Below are 16,509 nucleotides of genomic sequence, written 5' to 3' on the forward strand. Positions count from 1 at the left end.
CATGCATACCAGGACACCTGTCCCTAAGGGACTTAGCCTCACATTGGGATGGCAAAGGAGTGGAAACAGCCCAAAAGGCCTTCACAGGGGAACGGGTAAATAAGGAACTTAGAGGTAACCCAGAAATAAGAGAGGGCAGAGCTACCTGCTCCTGAGCTGGTTTCCGCTGCACTGTAAATGCTTATAAATACTGGAGGCTTGAATTACACGCAGGCCTCAAAGTTCGTGGGAGAGAGGGGGGCTTTCTAGGAACTCCATTTCTGTCCGGTGGGCACCAGCCCAGTCTGCGCTGCCGGAAGTACGAATTGTGCATTGTGCTCTCTCAGCCCGGTGACTTGCTCCCTCCCGGGCTGGCCCGGGGGTGGGGGGTGAGGGGGGTGGGGGGTGGGGGGGGTTTGGGGTGTGGAGGTGGGGGTGCTTCAGGCTCCGGCTCTATCTTGTCTCTCTCCTGGGGCCTGGCCGGGGCTGGCACCCAGCAGCCTGGTAGCAGATTTTATTTATCCATTTGAGAGAGAGACAGCGAGTGTGGTTAGGGGCAGAGGAGTCGGAGAAGCAGGCTCCCAGCTGAGCAGGGAGCTGGATGCAGGGCTTGATCCCAAGACCCTGAGATAATGACCTGAGGAGAAGACAGATGCTTAACCCACTGAGCCCCCCATTTTATTCTCAATAACTTTAGATGTGCTGCTCCAGCCTCTGGTCGCCTCTTCTATAATCAGGGTTTGAGTTCTGGGGGAGTGGGCCTCAGGACACTCACTTCCTGCTCATTGCTAACCCACATTAGCCAAACCGGCAGGGAGGGAGGAAGGGAGGGAGTGGGAGGTGGGGAATCTGCCAGTAGAGTGGAACACAGATGCTTCCTCAGTCATTTCTCCAGGCAGCCCGGGAGCCTACAGAGATGCCCCCTATTTCTGCCCTCATCAGACCTGGGCTTAAAAATGCTTTGCCCTTGCTTCATTCTCGAGTCCCGAAGTTCCGCCTCCAGACCTTTATGGTCCTCATACACTGTGATGTGAGCACTGATTTCCTTTTATTGCTCCCAATACACAGAAAACCTAGTTAGCATTCTTCCTCTTTGCCTATCCCAAGGCCTGGTGCCTACTCTGTTTACACATGCTGCTCCAGTAAGATTGTACAGTTTCAAAGGCAAGCTGTTTCTACTGATGGTCTCTATACACATCTCTGGTTTTTGTTTGTTTGTTTGTTTGTTTTTTTATTTTCCAGAAGCAATGCCATTCTTTTCTTCGTCTACCCAATCCGAATCCAGCATTTCATGGCCCAGCTAAAATGTCACCTCTTCCAGGAAGCCTTCCCAGCTCCTCTAGGCAGAAGGGATCTCTCCTTGCACATTGTCTCGAGAAGTTCACAATCTGGTGTGTGTGTGTGTGTGTGTGGTGATGGTGGTTCAGAAAAGCAAGGCAATGTGCTAAGTGCCATTTCTGATAGAGGTGATGCTAATAGTGAATATTTACTGAGTATTTACAGTAGGTCAGAGACAATCTTAAGGATTTTACTGCTATTAACTTATTTAATCCCCATAGCAACCTTCTAAGGGAGTTCTATTATTATTCCCATTTTACAGAGGTAGAAACTTAGAGAAACTAAATAACTTGCCTGGAGACTTAAAGCTGGAAAGAGTCTGAGCTAGAATTTAATAGCAAGGCTCATTCTCTTAATATCTGTTGCACACTAGCCACAAGAAGACAAAAGAACCCAAAGGGGCTGCTGAAAAAAGTTGGGGCGTTTATCAGCCATGATTGTGCAGAGAATAGACCCTGTAAGCATGAAATAAAATAAGCAATTTATTATAGGAAGTAGACCTTGTGTAATTGTGGGAATGACGAATCTTGTGAATAGCAGTTGTCTGTGCAGGTGGTGTGGGCCTGGGATTACTGCAGACCTGCAGGGGCACGACTTGGGAATAAAAACGAGAGGTGGGGAAGAGCAACCATCAACCCCAGAGGACAAAGGAGAACTCAAGTCTACTCTTATGACCCCCGTTCCTGATGGGCCGGATGATCAGCAGGGGAAGTTGGTGCCTTCGGTGTGGAGCTGCAAATGTAGCTGGCCCAGGACTTGCAGGAGATATGGTGGAAGCTGGCCATTATGAGTTTGGACGTCACATTGTGCCATGCCTACAAGTTTGTCCCCCAGTTCTGTGACAGTGTTGCAATAGGACCTCATTTTGGCAGTGTTACGTAAAATTATCTAAAAGTTAGAAAATAGGGCAAAGAATGATTATGTGTCCTTTCAAAGTCCTGGAGGAGGCCATGTCCAATGGACCCACCCACAGATTATTTAATTCTCTAGGTTTTAGAATCTAGAATAAAAGGAGAATAAACCTTTACTGTCTATTTGCTATTGTGTAGAGCCCAGACCTAGGATGTTATGTGTCCACATGAGTAAAGTAAAAAAAATCTAACTCTAGGGATTCCTGGGTGGCGCAACGGTTTGGCGCCTGCCTTTGGCCCAGGGCGTGATCCTGGAGACCCGGGATCAAATCCCGCGTCGGGCTCCCTGCATGGAGCCTGCTTCTCCCTCTGCCTGTGTCTCTGCCTCTCTCTCTCTCTCTCTCTCTCTCTCTCTCTTTGTGACTATCATGAATAAATAAATAAAATCTTAAAAAAAAATCTAACTATTGGGAGTTCAGCTGAGCTATAGGAGAGAGAGCTAAACTGTCAGAGTAGTGGATTAAAGCAACCAGCCATAAATGTAAGAGTTAATCCTTTTACCAGTTACTGCAGTGGTAAAATCAAGAGGCTGAACTTGAGGTGGTGCCCACACTCCCTGTTACGTTCTCTGGAGGATCAAGTGGATCAGTGCAGACTCAGGGGGTCCTCTTACTGTTGAGGGAGTCCCAAACAGATGGACCAGCAGTTTGGTGGACTCGGGATGGGGATGGAAGAGAGGGAAGGGCAAGTTGTGGAAAACCTGGGGAGTGAGGAGTGAGGGAAGTGTCTTCATGATTTCCCCACCTCCCCTGTAGGAATGCCTGGGTGGAAGTGTCCAATAGGACCTCTGCCCAAGGCCTCAGAAAAAGACCCAAGAATGAAGGCCTTGGGTGAGGAATCTGAATGTGTGCAAAAGCCACAATTAGTTTTATTGGACCCGAAAGCTTGTGACTTTATTTCAGCATTCTGGTTTTCATCGAATGTAGTTTCTTGAATTTTCCTTTGAACTAGATTTACCATTCTGCCAGTTTCTTCATGAATGAGTTAATCTTTATCAAATACTCATTCTATTTTTATATGAGTCCTATTTTAACCCTTTAATGGCTATGCTTTGACACTGGCAGTATTAAGGATGGGTTGGAAATGACAAGTGAGACCCAAGGCTGGGGGTCCTTAGAAAGCCATTTCAAGAACTCCAATGAGGCACCATGAGTGCCTGACACAGAGCTGTGGCCTGGGAAAATGGGTGAGGAGAGATTGAAGGGCGGGGGGCATGAGGCAGAACGACCTGTGAGTGTTGGTGATGAGAAATACGAGGAATGCCTACCCCCAGAAGAAGTTTAGTAGCATTCCAGAGCTTCTAGCCCAGAAAACTAACCCTCTGCAGGCCCACATCTTCCTTGCTTGTGCTTATCTGTAGCATCTGAGAAAGTGGATCATGCTTGGAATTTACCCACTTCTAGGATTGAGGCAATGGGTATTACCAAATGTTTTGACAGCCTCAAATGTGGGAAGCATTCAGAATTATAGTCAGACAAGCATCAGGCCCTTTTCTTTGCTTTCTAAATCGAAGAGAAAAAGTTGGGGCGCCTGGGTGGCTCAGTTGGTTAAGTGTCTGCCTTTGGCTCAGGCAAAGGCATGATCTTGGGGTCCTAGTATTGAACCCCGATGTTGAGCTCCCTGCTCAGCAGGGAGGCTGCCTCCCTCTCCCCTGCCCCTGCTCATGCTCTCTCTCACTAGCTCTCTCTCTCTCTCCAATAAATAAAATTGTAAAAAAAAAAAAAATCTTAGAAAAAGTAGGGGTGGAAGGGCACAGAGAGAGAATAAAACACAGCAACAAGAAGACAACGAGAGAGAAACATCCCAGGGTGGACATGTATAGATTACACACATATAGATTGTTAGCACACCGAGTGGGACCACTTAATCCCAGCCCACATCCCCTGCAGCACTTCCTCCTGTGACACAGCTGAAGTCAGTCCAGCAAATGCAAGCTCTTTTAAGTCCTTGAAACAGCAAAGAATATTAGGAAAAGAAATCCACAAGCAAAGAAAACACATTATGAATTCCAATGCCAAGAAAAAGGATTATAAGTCAGATTGTGAATTCTTCGGGGAACAGGAATTTTCTTAATCTTTTTGGTGTAGGACCCAAATGATGAGTTTGCCATTATTCACCCTTCAGGACTACGCAGGACTCAGCCTCTTCTGTTCTTGTTTGTTTCCAGAGCTTCCATTCAGCACCATCTTCAGCTCTAGTCTCTGAGCGCTAATGCTCTTGCTTTGCCCTGTTCTGATAGTAGATGACCTGCCAGGATGAAAGCCCAGCAATGTTGTGATTTTTTTTTTTTTACTTTTCATTTTGGAATTTTAGATTTATAGAAAAATTAGTACAGAGTTCCTATATACTCTTCACCCCAGCTTCCTCTGATGTGAATTTCTTTCATTATCTTGGTTTATTTGTCAAAACTAAGAGATAAACATTGGACAATCCTAATAACTAAACTACAGACCAGTTTTTCCGTTAATGTTCTCTTTTAGTTCCAGGACCCAATTCAGAATACCACAGCGTACTTATAGATGAATCATTGTTTCTAACTATACCTACCTCCTTGGGTTTTGGCATGGACTGGGTGATAAACAGTAGGTAAAAGGGCTTTGTAGGAATAGAATAGAGAGCCCAGAAATAAAACCATGATAATATGGTCAATTAATCTTCGACAAAGCGGCAAAAATATCCAGTGGGGAAAAGACAGTCTCTTCAACAAATGCTTGAACAACCACAAATGAAACTTTATCCCTTTCTTACACAGTGCACAAAAATAAACTCAAAATGGATTAAAGACCTAAATGTGAGACCCAAAACCATAAAAATCCTAGAAGAGAGCACAGGCAGTAATTTCTCTGACATCAGTTATAGCAACATTTTACTAGGCATGTCTCCTGAGGCAAGAGAAACAAAAGCAAAAACAGACTACTAGGACTACATCAAAATAAAAAGCTTCTGCACAGAAAAGGAAACTATCAACAAAACAAAAACCCAACATCCTGAATGGTAGAAAATATTTGCCAATGATATTTCCAATAAAGGGCTAGTATCCCAAATATATAAAGGACTTCTACAACTCAACACCAAAAAACCCAAATAATCTAATTAAAAACTCGACGGAAGGCATGAACAGACATTTCTCCAAAGAGGATACACAGATGGCCAACAGACACATAAAAAGATATTCAACAATACTAATCACCAGCCAAATGCAAATCAAAACCTCAATAAGAGATTACTTCACACCTGTCAGAATGGCTAAAATCAAAAACACAAGAAAGAAGTATTGGCATGCATGGATTTGGAGAAAAAGGAACCCTCGTTCACTGTTGGGAATGCAAACTGGTGTAGTCACTATGGAAAATAGTGTGAAGCTTCCTCCAAAAAAATTTTTTTTAAAGATTTTATTTATTTATTCATGAGAGACACAGACTGAGAGGCAGAGACACAGGCAGAGGGAGAAGCAGGCTCCATGCAGGGAGCCCGACGTGGGACTCGATCCTGGGACTCCAGGATCACACCCTGGGCTGAAGGCAGGCTCTAAACCGCTGAGCCACCCAGGGATCCCCGGTTCCTCAAAAAACTAAAAATAGAATTACCATATGATCCAGTAATCCCACTAGTATGGAGAGAGAGCTAAAGGTATTTAAAGTAGGTATTTATCCAAAGAATATGAAAACACTAATTCAAAAAGATATATGCACCTCTATGTTTGTTGCAGCATTATTTTTGATAGCCAGATTAGGGAAGCAGTGCAAGTATCCACTGATAGATGAATGCATAAAGAAAATGAATAGATAAGGAATGTCATTGCAAATGACAAGATTTCATTCTTGCTGATGACTAATATTCCATTGCATATATGTACTACATCTTTTTAAAAAGATTTTATTTATTTATTTGTCAGAGGGAGGCTCCCCACTGAGCAAGGAGCGTGATGTGGGACTTGATTCCAGGACCTGGGGTTGTGATCTGAGCTGAAGGTAGGTGCTTAACCAACTGAGCCACCCAGGCTTCCTTGTACCACATTTTCTTTATCCATTCATCAGTTGATGGACATTTGGGCTCTTTCCATAGTTTGACTGTTGTTGATAATGCTGCCATAAACATCAGGGACACGTGCCCCTTCAAATTTGTATTTGTGTATCCTACTACAAAAAAAACAATTATTTTTTGGGTCATAGGGGAGTTCTATTTTTAACTTTTGGAGGAACCTCCATACTGTTTTCCAGAGTGTATGAACCAGTTTGCATTCCTACCAACAGTATAAGAGGGTTCTTTCTCCACATCCTTGCCAACAACTGTGGTCTCCTGTGTTGTTAGTTGTAGCCATTCTGAGAGATGCAAGGTGGTATCTCCTCATGGTTTTGATTTTGATTTCCCTGATGATGAGTGATGTTGAGCAGATTCTTTTCATGTGTCTGTTAGCCATCTGGATATCTTTGGAAAAAAGTCTATTCATGTCTCCTGCCATTTCTTAATGGAATTTTTTGGTTTTCTGGGGGTGTTGAGTTTGATAAGTTCTTTATAGATTTTGGATACTAACCCCTTATTAGATATATCATTTGCAAATATCTTTTCTTATTCTATAGGCTGCCTTTTAGTTTTGTCAATTGCTTTCTTTTCTTAACAGAAGCTTTTTATCTTGATGCAGTTACAATAGCCCATTTTTGGTTTTGTTTCTGTTGCCTCTGGAGATGTGTCTAGCAAGAAGTTGCTGCTGCTGAGGTCAAAGAGGTTGCTGCCTGTGTTCTCCGCTAGGATTTTGATGGTTTCCTGTCTCACATTTAGGTCTTTCATCCATTTTGAATTTATTTTTGTGTATGGTATAAGAAAGTGGTCCAGTTTCTTTGTTCTGCATGTTGCTGTCCAGTTTTCCCAACACTATTTGTTGAAGAGATTGTCTTTTTTTCATTGGATATTCTTTCCTGTGTTGTTAAAGATTAGTTGACCGTATAGTTGTGTGTCCATTTCTGTTTTCTTTTTATTCTGTTCCATTGATCTATGTGTATATTTTTGTGCTAGTACTATGCTGTCTTGATGATCACAGCTTCGTAATAGAGCTTGAAGTCTATTACAAATTGTGATGCCTCCAGCTTTGCATTTCCTTTTTAGGATTGCTTTGGCTATTGGAGGTCTTCTGTGGTTCCATACAAATTTTAGAATTGCTTGTTCTAGCTATGCAAAGAATGCTGGTGGTATTTTTTTATTTTTGAATATTTTATTTTTAAGTAATCTCTACACCCAATGTACTCTACACTCAAACTCACAGCCCTGAGATCGAGTCTTATGTTCTACTGACTGAACCACCCAGGTACTTATTGGTGGTATTTTGATAGGGATTGCATTAAGTTTATAGATTGGTTTGGGTAGTATAGACATTTTAACAATATTTCTTCTTCTAATCCATGAGCATGGAAGGTTTTTCCATTTCTGTGTGTCTTCAGTTTCTTTCATAAGTGTTTTATATTTTTCAGAGTACAGATCTTTTACTTCTTTGCTTAGGTTTATTCCTAGGTATCTTATTGTTTGTGTGTGTGTGTGTGTGTGTGTGTGTGTGCACTTGTAGATGGGATTGATTCCTTGATTTCTTTTTCTGCTGCTTCATTGTGTATAGAAATGCAACAGATTTCTGTACATTGATTTTATACCCTGTGACTTTGCTGAATTCATGTATTAGTTCTGGCAATTTTTTGGTGGAATCTTTTGGATTTTCTTTCTTTTTTTTTTAAGATTTTATTTACTTACTCATGAGAGACACACAGAGAGAGGCAGAGACATAGGCAGAGGGAGAAGCAGGCTCCATGCAGGGACTCCAATGTGGGACTTGATCCCGGGACTCCAGGATCACGCCCTGGGCCAAAGGCAGACAGACGCTCAACTACTGAGCCACCCAGGTATCCCTGGATTTTCTATATAGAGTATCATATTGTCTACAAAGTGTGAAAGGTTGACTCCTTCCCTGATGATTTGAATGCCTTTTATTTTTGTTGTTGTTGTCGTCTGATTGCTGAAGCCAGACAAAAAGCTTGTTCCTGACCATAGAGGAAAAGCTCTCAGTTTTTCCCTCTTGAGGTTGATATTAGCTGTGGGCCTTTTATAAATATGGCCTTTATGAAGTTGAGATATGTCCCATCTATATTATGTTGAGGGTTTTACCAAGAATAGATAATATATTTTGTCAAATGCTTTTTCTGCATCTATTGAGAGGATCACATGATTCATCCCTTCTGTTATTAATATGGTGTATCATGTTGATTAATTTGAAGATTTTGAACCACCCCTGCAGCTTGTGAATAAATTCCACTTGATTGTGGTGAATAATTCTTTTAATATAATGTTGGCTTCTATTTGCTGGTATCTTGTTAAGAATTTTTGCATTCATGTTCATCAGGGATATTGGCCTGTAATTCTCCTTTTAAGCGGGATCTTTGTCTGGTTTTGGAATCAAGTTAACGCTGGCCTCAGAGAATGAATTTGGAAGTTTTCCTTCCATTTATATTTTTTTGGAACAGTTTAAGAATAATAGGTATTAACTCTTCTTTAAATGTCTTGTAGGATTCCGCTGGGAAGCCATCTGGCTCTGGACTTTTGTTTTTGGGAGATTTTTGGTTACTGATTCAAGTTCTTTGCTGGTTATGAGTCTGCTAAAATTCTCTATTTCTTCCTGTTTCAGTTTTGGTAGTTTGAATGTTAATAGGAATTTATCCATTTCTTCCAGATTGCCCAATTTGTTGGCATTTAATTTTTCATAATATTCTCTTATGATTGTTTGTATTCATGTGGTGTCAGTTCATTCCTGATTTTATTTATTTGGGTTCTCTCTTTTTGATAAGCCTGGCTAGGGATTTATCAATTTTATTAATTCTTTCAAAGAACCAGTTCTTAGTTTCATTAATCTGTTCTACTATTTTGTTTGTTTCTGTATCATTTATTTCTCCTCTAATCTTTATTATTTCCCTTTGGTGGTTTTAGGCTTCATTTGCTGCTCCTTTTCTTGCTTCTTTGGGTATAAAGTTAGGTTGTGTATTTGACACTTTACCTGCTTTTTGACATAGGTCTGTATTGCAATATGCTTCCCTCTTAGGACCACCTTTGCTGCATCCCAAAGGTTTTGGACTGTCATGTTTTCATTTTCATTTGCTTCCATGTATTTTTAAAAATGTGTCCTCTGATTTCCTGATTAGCCCTTCATTCTTGAGTAGGGTGTTGTGTTCTTTAACCTCCATGTATTTGCGGTCTTTTGACATTGTTTTCTTGTGGTTGACTTCAAGCTCATACATAGCATTGTGGTCTGAAAATATGCGTGGTATGATTGCAATTGTTTTGTACTTGTGTACGGCTGATATGTGACCCAGTGTGTGATCTATTCTGGAGAATGTTCCACATGCACTCAAGAATGTGTATTCTGAAAAAAAAAAAAAAAAAAAAAAAGAATGTGTATTCTGCTTTAGGATGAAATGTTCTTAATATATCTGTTAAGTCCCTCTGGTCCAGTGTGTTATTCAAAGCCTTTGCTTCCTTGTTGATCTTCCCCTTAGATGATCTATCCATTGCTGTATGTGGGGCATTAAAGTCTCCTACTATTATTGTGTTATTATCAATGAATTTCTTTACATTTGTTATTAATTGATTTATATATTTGGGTGCTCCCATGTTGGAGTCATAGATATTTACCATCATAGATATCTATCCATCAAGACCCCTTAATTATGATATAGTCACCTTCTTCATCTCTTGTTACAGTCTTTAGTTTAAAATCTAGTTTATCTGATATAAGTATGGCCACTCCTGCTTTTTTTTAATGCCCATTAGCATGATAAATGGTACTCCATCCCCTCACTTTCAATCTGCAGGTGTCTTTAGGTCTACACTGAGTCTCTTGTAGGCAGCATATAGACAGGTCTGGCTTTTTAATCCATTCTGGTATCCTGCCTTTTGACTGGAGCATTTAGTCTATTAACATTCAGAGTGATTATTAATAGATATGAATTTAGTGCCATTGTGTTACCTGGAAATTTGGTGTTTCTGATGATGTTCTCTGTTCCTGTCTATTTTATGTTTTTTTGTGGTCTTTCTTTACCATTCAAAGAATCAGTTCCCTTTAATATTTCTTGCAGGGTGGTTTAGTGGTCATGAACTCCTTTAGTTTTGTCTGGAAAACTCTTTGTTTCCTTCTGTTATGAATGATAGGCTTGCTGGAATAAAGTATTCCTGGCTGCATATTTTTCCCATTCAGCACATTGAATATATCATGCCACTTTATTCTGACCTGCCAAATTTCTGTGGATAGATCTGCTGCAAACATTATCTGTCTTCCCTTGGGGTTTAAGGACATTTTCCCCTTGCTGCTTTTAGGATTCTTTCTTTGTCTTTATATTTTGTGAATTTGACTACAATATGTCTTAATGTGGGGTTGTTTTTGTTGAAATTGATGGGAGTTCTCTGTGCCTCTTGGATTTTTATGTCTCTTTTCTTCCCCAGATTAGGAAAGTTTTTAGCTATAATTTGCTCAAATAAACCTTCTTCCCTTTTCCCCCCTCTCTTTTTCTTCTGGGACTTATGATATAAATGTTATTATACTTTAAGGAGTTGCCAAGTTCCCTGAGTCTGCATTCATGATCCAATAGTTTTCTTTCCCTCTTCTTTTCAGCTTCATCATTTTCCATAATTTTATCTTCTACATTACTGATTTGTTCCTCTGCTTCATCCATCCTCAGTCATTACATCCAGGCAGTTTTGCATCTCAGTTATGACACGTTTTATTTTGGACAGACTAGTTTTTAGTTCTTTTATCTCTGCAGTAAGGGATTCTCTAGTGTCTTCTATGCTTTTCTCAAGCTCAGCTTATATCCTTATGATTGTTGTTTCAAATTCTGGTTCAAGCATCTTACTTATATCTGTTTTTTTTTTTTTAAAGATTTTATTTATTCATGACAGAGAGAAAGGCAGAGACACAGGCAGAGGGAGAAACAGGCTCCATGCAGGGAGTCCAATGTGGGACTTGATCCTGGGACTCCAGGATCACACCCCAGGCCTAAGGCGGTGCTAAACCGCTGAGCCACCGGGGCTGCTCTTATATCTGTTTTGATTAAACCCCTAGCCATTACTTCTTTCTGTTCTTTTTTTGGGGCAAATTCTTCCATCATGTCCTTTTGTCTAGGTCAACGTTTGTGTGTTTATGTGTGTGTGTGTTAGGAAAGCCTGTTATATTTCTACTCCTGAGAGTAATGGCTATATAAAAAAGAGGACCTATACTGTCTTGGGCCTGGTGCTTCAGGAAGTGTTTCAGAATATGCATTCTGCTGCTGTGTTTTGGCTGCTCCTTCCCTCAGGTCAGTCCTCTGCAGTTTCTCCTTGCCTGCAGTGGTGTGTGTGTGTGTGTGTGGGTGTTTGGACCTTGTCCATTGTGCAGCGAGTTTTATTAGATGTGTTTTGGTATGCTTGTTAAAAGAAGCTACATCCTCAGAGAAAGACAAATACCATATTATTTCATTCATATGTGGAATTTAAGAAACAAAACAGATGAACATATGTGAAAGGGGGAAGAGAGAGACAGAGGAAAACAAACCATAAGAGACTCTTAATGACAGAACAAACTGAGGGTTGATGAAGAGAGGTGGATGGAGATGGGCTACATGGGTGATGGGTATCAGGGAGGGCACTTGTTATGAGCACTGGGTGTTATATGTAAGTGATGAATCACTAAATTCTACTTTTGAAACCAAAATACTACTATATGTTAACTAACTAGAATTAAATAAAATTTTGAGAAAAAAAAAGAAGCTAGATCTTATTTCCTCTAGAGCTGAAGCTTTGAAGCACTCCATGATCAGTAGACTTGGTGCATGCAAGGGGTTTGTGCTGGTCTTCTGGAGGAGGGGCCAGCTGTGCTGATTCTCAGGCAGACTTGCCCTAGTGGAGATGCACCTGCAGGGTGCAGGAGGGCTCTACTGCTTATAAAAACTTCTGGTAATCCACCCCTCTCCTTTTCCTAGTCAGTAGTTTTGGGGAAGAGTTTTTCTTATACAGTCCCCTATATGCTGTTTTTATTTTGTCTCTCTCTCTCTCTCTCACTCATCTCTCCATGATCACAGTACTTACTACACAGTCCTCCCCACTAGTCAAGAAGCTGTGGGTGCCGGAACCAAATATTGTTCACTATTATATCTCCTCTGTTCGGCAAATAGACACATAGAAGATACTCTCCAAAAATGCTAGGGTTTTTTAAAAAGTTCTATTTTTTTTTTTTTAAGTAGGCTCCATGCTCAGTGTGGGGACTGAACTCACAACCTGAGATCAAGTGTTGCATGCCCTACTGACTGAGCCAGCCAGGTACCCTTCTAAAAAACGCTCTTTAGATGAATGAACTAATGAAATCTGGTCTTATATCCATTGCTCTAGTCTTTATAAAGTGCGGTTTTTCCTTATAGCTTATCTCTTCATTGTCTGTTTCCCCCTACTAGAAAGGAAGAACCATGGAAAACAGTTATGTTTTGTTCCTTAAAGAACCTTCAATGCTAAAAAAGAAAATAAAAAAAACTTCAATGCTTACAACAGTGCTTAGAACTGGCACACAGGATAAATGTCAATAATATCTGTTGAATACTTGTGTGAAAAGGTCAGTGGTCAGCTTCCTCCTTTGACGAACATTTCCCTTTTTCTAACACTGTATTTTTTTCTGGTGTTGATCTCAATAAAATGACATTCTAAAACAACTCTCACCCCAGGATGTGGTAAGTGCTGAATGCTCAGGCTTCCTGAGTTAAACATTCGCTTGAAGCTGGAAGGTGATCATAAGAAGAACTATAGGAATGCTGTCCCCAAGAGCACTGTTTCCAAGAAGGAGGCATTGGTGGCTGGTACCCCATGAACTCTCTGTACACCACAGCTTCTGTCCTGTACCAGCAAAATCATGACTTGAAGCCATTTGTGTTTTGTGTTCTTGAGTTCAGTGTCACACTCACTTCCTTTTCACCAGAATCCATCTCTTAAAGAAGCAAAATGCAATTAATCAATCAATCAATATCTTACAATAATCATTAGCTTTATTAGAAGACAGGTTTCTCTTATCAGAAGTCTTATATTTCAAATCTACTCATTTTTCCTATTGTTACTGAAAAGGTAACAATTACCCAGTAAGAAAAAATATATAGGAAAAAAGTCATCATCCTAATGCAAGTAGTTGGATTTTATGTGTTTTCCTTTCCCCATTTTCCCCCTAAAAGTAGATTATATATACTGACCAACCAGTTTGTGTTGTGCTTTTTCATTTAATATTGCATCACACTTATAACATAAGGATATTTCCATTAGATCCTAGATCCTAATAGATATTAGACTTCATAACCACCTATTTAAATACATTGTCACACATTTCAGGATTTTCAAATACAGTGCTCATTTCACTGTCAAATATGTCAGGAAAAGTCACTTAAATTGTTTTAAAGATAAAAACTCAAGGCTCTTAAGTATTTTTTTGTTTCAGTGTTTTATTTAAATTTTAGTTAGTTAACATATAGTGTAATATTAGTTTCAGGAGTAGAATTGAATGATTCATCACTTATATATAACACCCAGTGCTCATCACAAACAAGTAAGGTACTTAAATGTTTCTAAGACTCTGTCAAATTTCAGGATTAAAAAGGTTTTGCTAAAAATATACAGATGACCAAGCTCATGAAAAAATGGTCAACATCATTAGTTGTCAGAGAAATTAAAATTAAAAAGCCTGACAATGCCAGATGCTGACAAGGATGCAGAATTACTAGAATTCTCATACATTGCTAGTTGAGTTACAAAATGGTTTGGCTACTTCCACAATAGTTTTATAGTTTCTTACAAAGTTAAACATGTATTTGCCACATGGCCCAGAAACCCCAATGCTAGGCATTTTCCCCAGATAAATGAAAGCATATGTCTACACAGACCTCTGTGGGAATGTTTATAGAGGCTTTATTCATAATAGCCTAAAAGTGGAAAAAAACCAAAGTCCATCAATCAGTGGAGAGATATAAATTATGGTACATCCGTACAAAGAATATTACTAAGCAATAAAAGCAGCAAACTATGTATAAATGGAATGACATGGATGAATCCTAAAACATTATGCCATGTAAAGAAGCTAGACACAAAAGATTACTCAGTTCCTCACAACACTTCTCACATTCCATTTTTTCCACAACAGCAACCACTTCTCCAACTCTCCAGACTCTAAACTAGGTATCCTATACTGCAATTCAATGCTGACAGTAAGCCCCTAGAGTTAGTGCAGATTCCACAGGTTTAAAGGCTCAGTCCCACAAGGCTGCCCTTACTTCAGATTCCAGCCACAAGTCCCAGGTTGCCACCTGTACCTCTGACCAACTAGCTAGAAGCTGGGAGTTCCCTTCACTTTTTTCTCTGGCTTGGTAATTTGCCAGGAATTTCACAGAACTCAGGGAAACACTTTGCTTACATTCATTGATTTATTTCTAAAGGCTATGACTCAGGAACAGCCAAATGGAAGGGATGCACAGGATGCAAAAGGCAAGGTATGGTGGGGAGGCATGGCACAGAGTTTCTGTGCCCCATCTGAGCACCCTCCCAACACCAGCCCAATCAGTGTATTCACCAACCAGGAAGCTCTCTAAGCCTTGTAGTTTAGCTTTTATGGAGGTTTCATTACATAGATGCAATTGATTAAATCATTGACAGTTAGTAATTGAACTTAACTTCTAGCTCCCCATGCCACCCACCCCCTGCCCCCCTGCCCCAGAGGTCATGGGGAAGGGCTGAAAGTTCCAACCCTTTAATCATGCCTTGGTCTTTCTGGAGACCAGCCTCATTCTTGAAGCTATCTAGGAGGTTCTAGCCCCCAGTCATCTAAGCATGCAAAAGACACTCATCACTTGGGAAAGCCGAGGGTTTTAGGAACTAGGTACTAGGAACTAGGGACAAAGAGCAAATATATATTTCTTACTATGCCAGCTACATACCATGTGGTTTCATTTATTCCATTCTGGAAAAGGCAAAACTATAGGGGACAGAAATCAGATCAATGTTTGCTAGGGGCTGTAGGTAAGGGAAGGGAATTGACTGCAGAGGGGCAGGAGAGAATTATATTGTCTGTTAGAAATGTTCTGTATTGGAGTGATAGTTACTTATCTAAATACCTCGTCAAAATTCATCAAACTATAATCTTATAAAAGACATTTATACTGTATGTAAAGTACACCTTAGTAAATATGACTTCAAATAGAAACTTTCTTTTGCAAATCCCCTGATCCCAAAGGATGTGACATATAAATTATGATTGATGTAAGGAATGAAATAAAAATCCCATCAATGGACACTTGATATTGATGTATTTTTGAATATAGGTGAGTTTTAGTGGGGTGATGTCCAGAGCCAATGACCAAGAAAGAATTCTTGAGATGTCTTGGTACAAAATGGTGGTTTTATTAAAGCATGGGGACAGGACCTGTGGGCAGAAAGAGCTATACCTGAATTGTGAGGGGTGGCTGATTATATATTTGGGAGTTGGGGGAGATCAGGAAAAGGAAGGTTTACAAAAGAACTTTCCTATGCTAAAGAGGACCTACAAGATACTGGAGGCCTTGCCATAATCAGGTTAAGGTTGTTTTTCTCTCTAGCAAGACATGCACATTAAGACAGTTGGGAGCTCCCTGGAGGAATGCTACATATACCCCACCCAGGAGAGGTAAGGTTGGGGGTATCAGCTCATGCTTTGTCCTCAGCTAGGCTTCTGCTCCCTCATCAGTATCACTTCCACACAGATGTCCACTGGCTGTGGTGAGCGGCACTAACAGAACATGATTCAGTAGAATTTTTGGTTCAAAGCTCCTCTGGTTATCCATGATTCAGACGAGATGTTTCTCCTCTTTGGGGCCACGTGGGCCTCTCTATTCTATAGATTCTGCTGTTTTAATAACTTCTCTTGGCTTCTCCTCTCTACTTTCCTTTTTCTGCTGCTTCTCTGCTTTCTGCTCTTTTGCCACAAGTTGATAATTGATGCCCATGCCAATGAAGAGGTAGATGCCTGCGATAATTAGGATCACACCACATGCCCAGTAGGTGTATTTGTAGTCTCCATAGATGTCATTCAGACGACCTAAGATATCCAAAACAAAGTTATGTGGGCAAAAGTAACAAGTATACCTTCCCCAAATAAAGCTTAAGGATCCACTCAGAAAGAAAATGAAAACCAATAGACAAAGAGCCCACAAATGATGAATTTGTCTAAAAAGGAACTGCTAAAAATTACATCTTTTATGATGTGACATTTGATTTT

At 40.3% G+C, this 16,509-nt stretch overlaps 1 protein-coding gene across 3 annotated transcripts in view; it reads right to left on the reverse strand.

Moving 5' to 3' along the window:
- Nucleotides 1–13,246: 13,246 nt before the first annotated feature.
- Nucleotides 13,247–16,509, reverse strand: part of LOC140600862 (monocarboxylate transporter 1-like) — a 37,422-nt gene continuing 34,159 nt past the window's right edge. For all 3 annotated transcript variants that reach the window (XM_072769043.1, XM_072769045.1, XM_072769044.1), the window contains one exon: nucleotides 13,247–16,329. In XM_072769043.1, the coding sequence (XP_072625144.1) occupies nucleotides 16,121–16,329 (209 nt within the window). In that variant the 3' untranslated portion in view covers nucleotides 13,247–16,120. The remainder of the gene's footprint in view (nucleotides 16,330–16,509) is intronic.

The sequence above is a fragment of the Canis lupus genome, chromosome 12 (genome assembly GCF_048164855.1).
Source record: "Canis lupus baileyi chromosome 12, mCanLup2.hap1, whole genome shotgun sequence".
NCBI classification, from domain to species: Eukaryota; Metazoa; Chordata; class Mammalia; order Carnivora; family Canidae; genus Canis; species Canis lupus.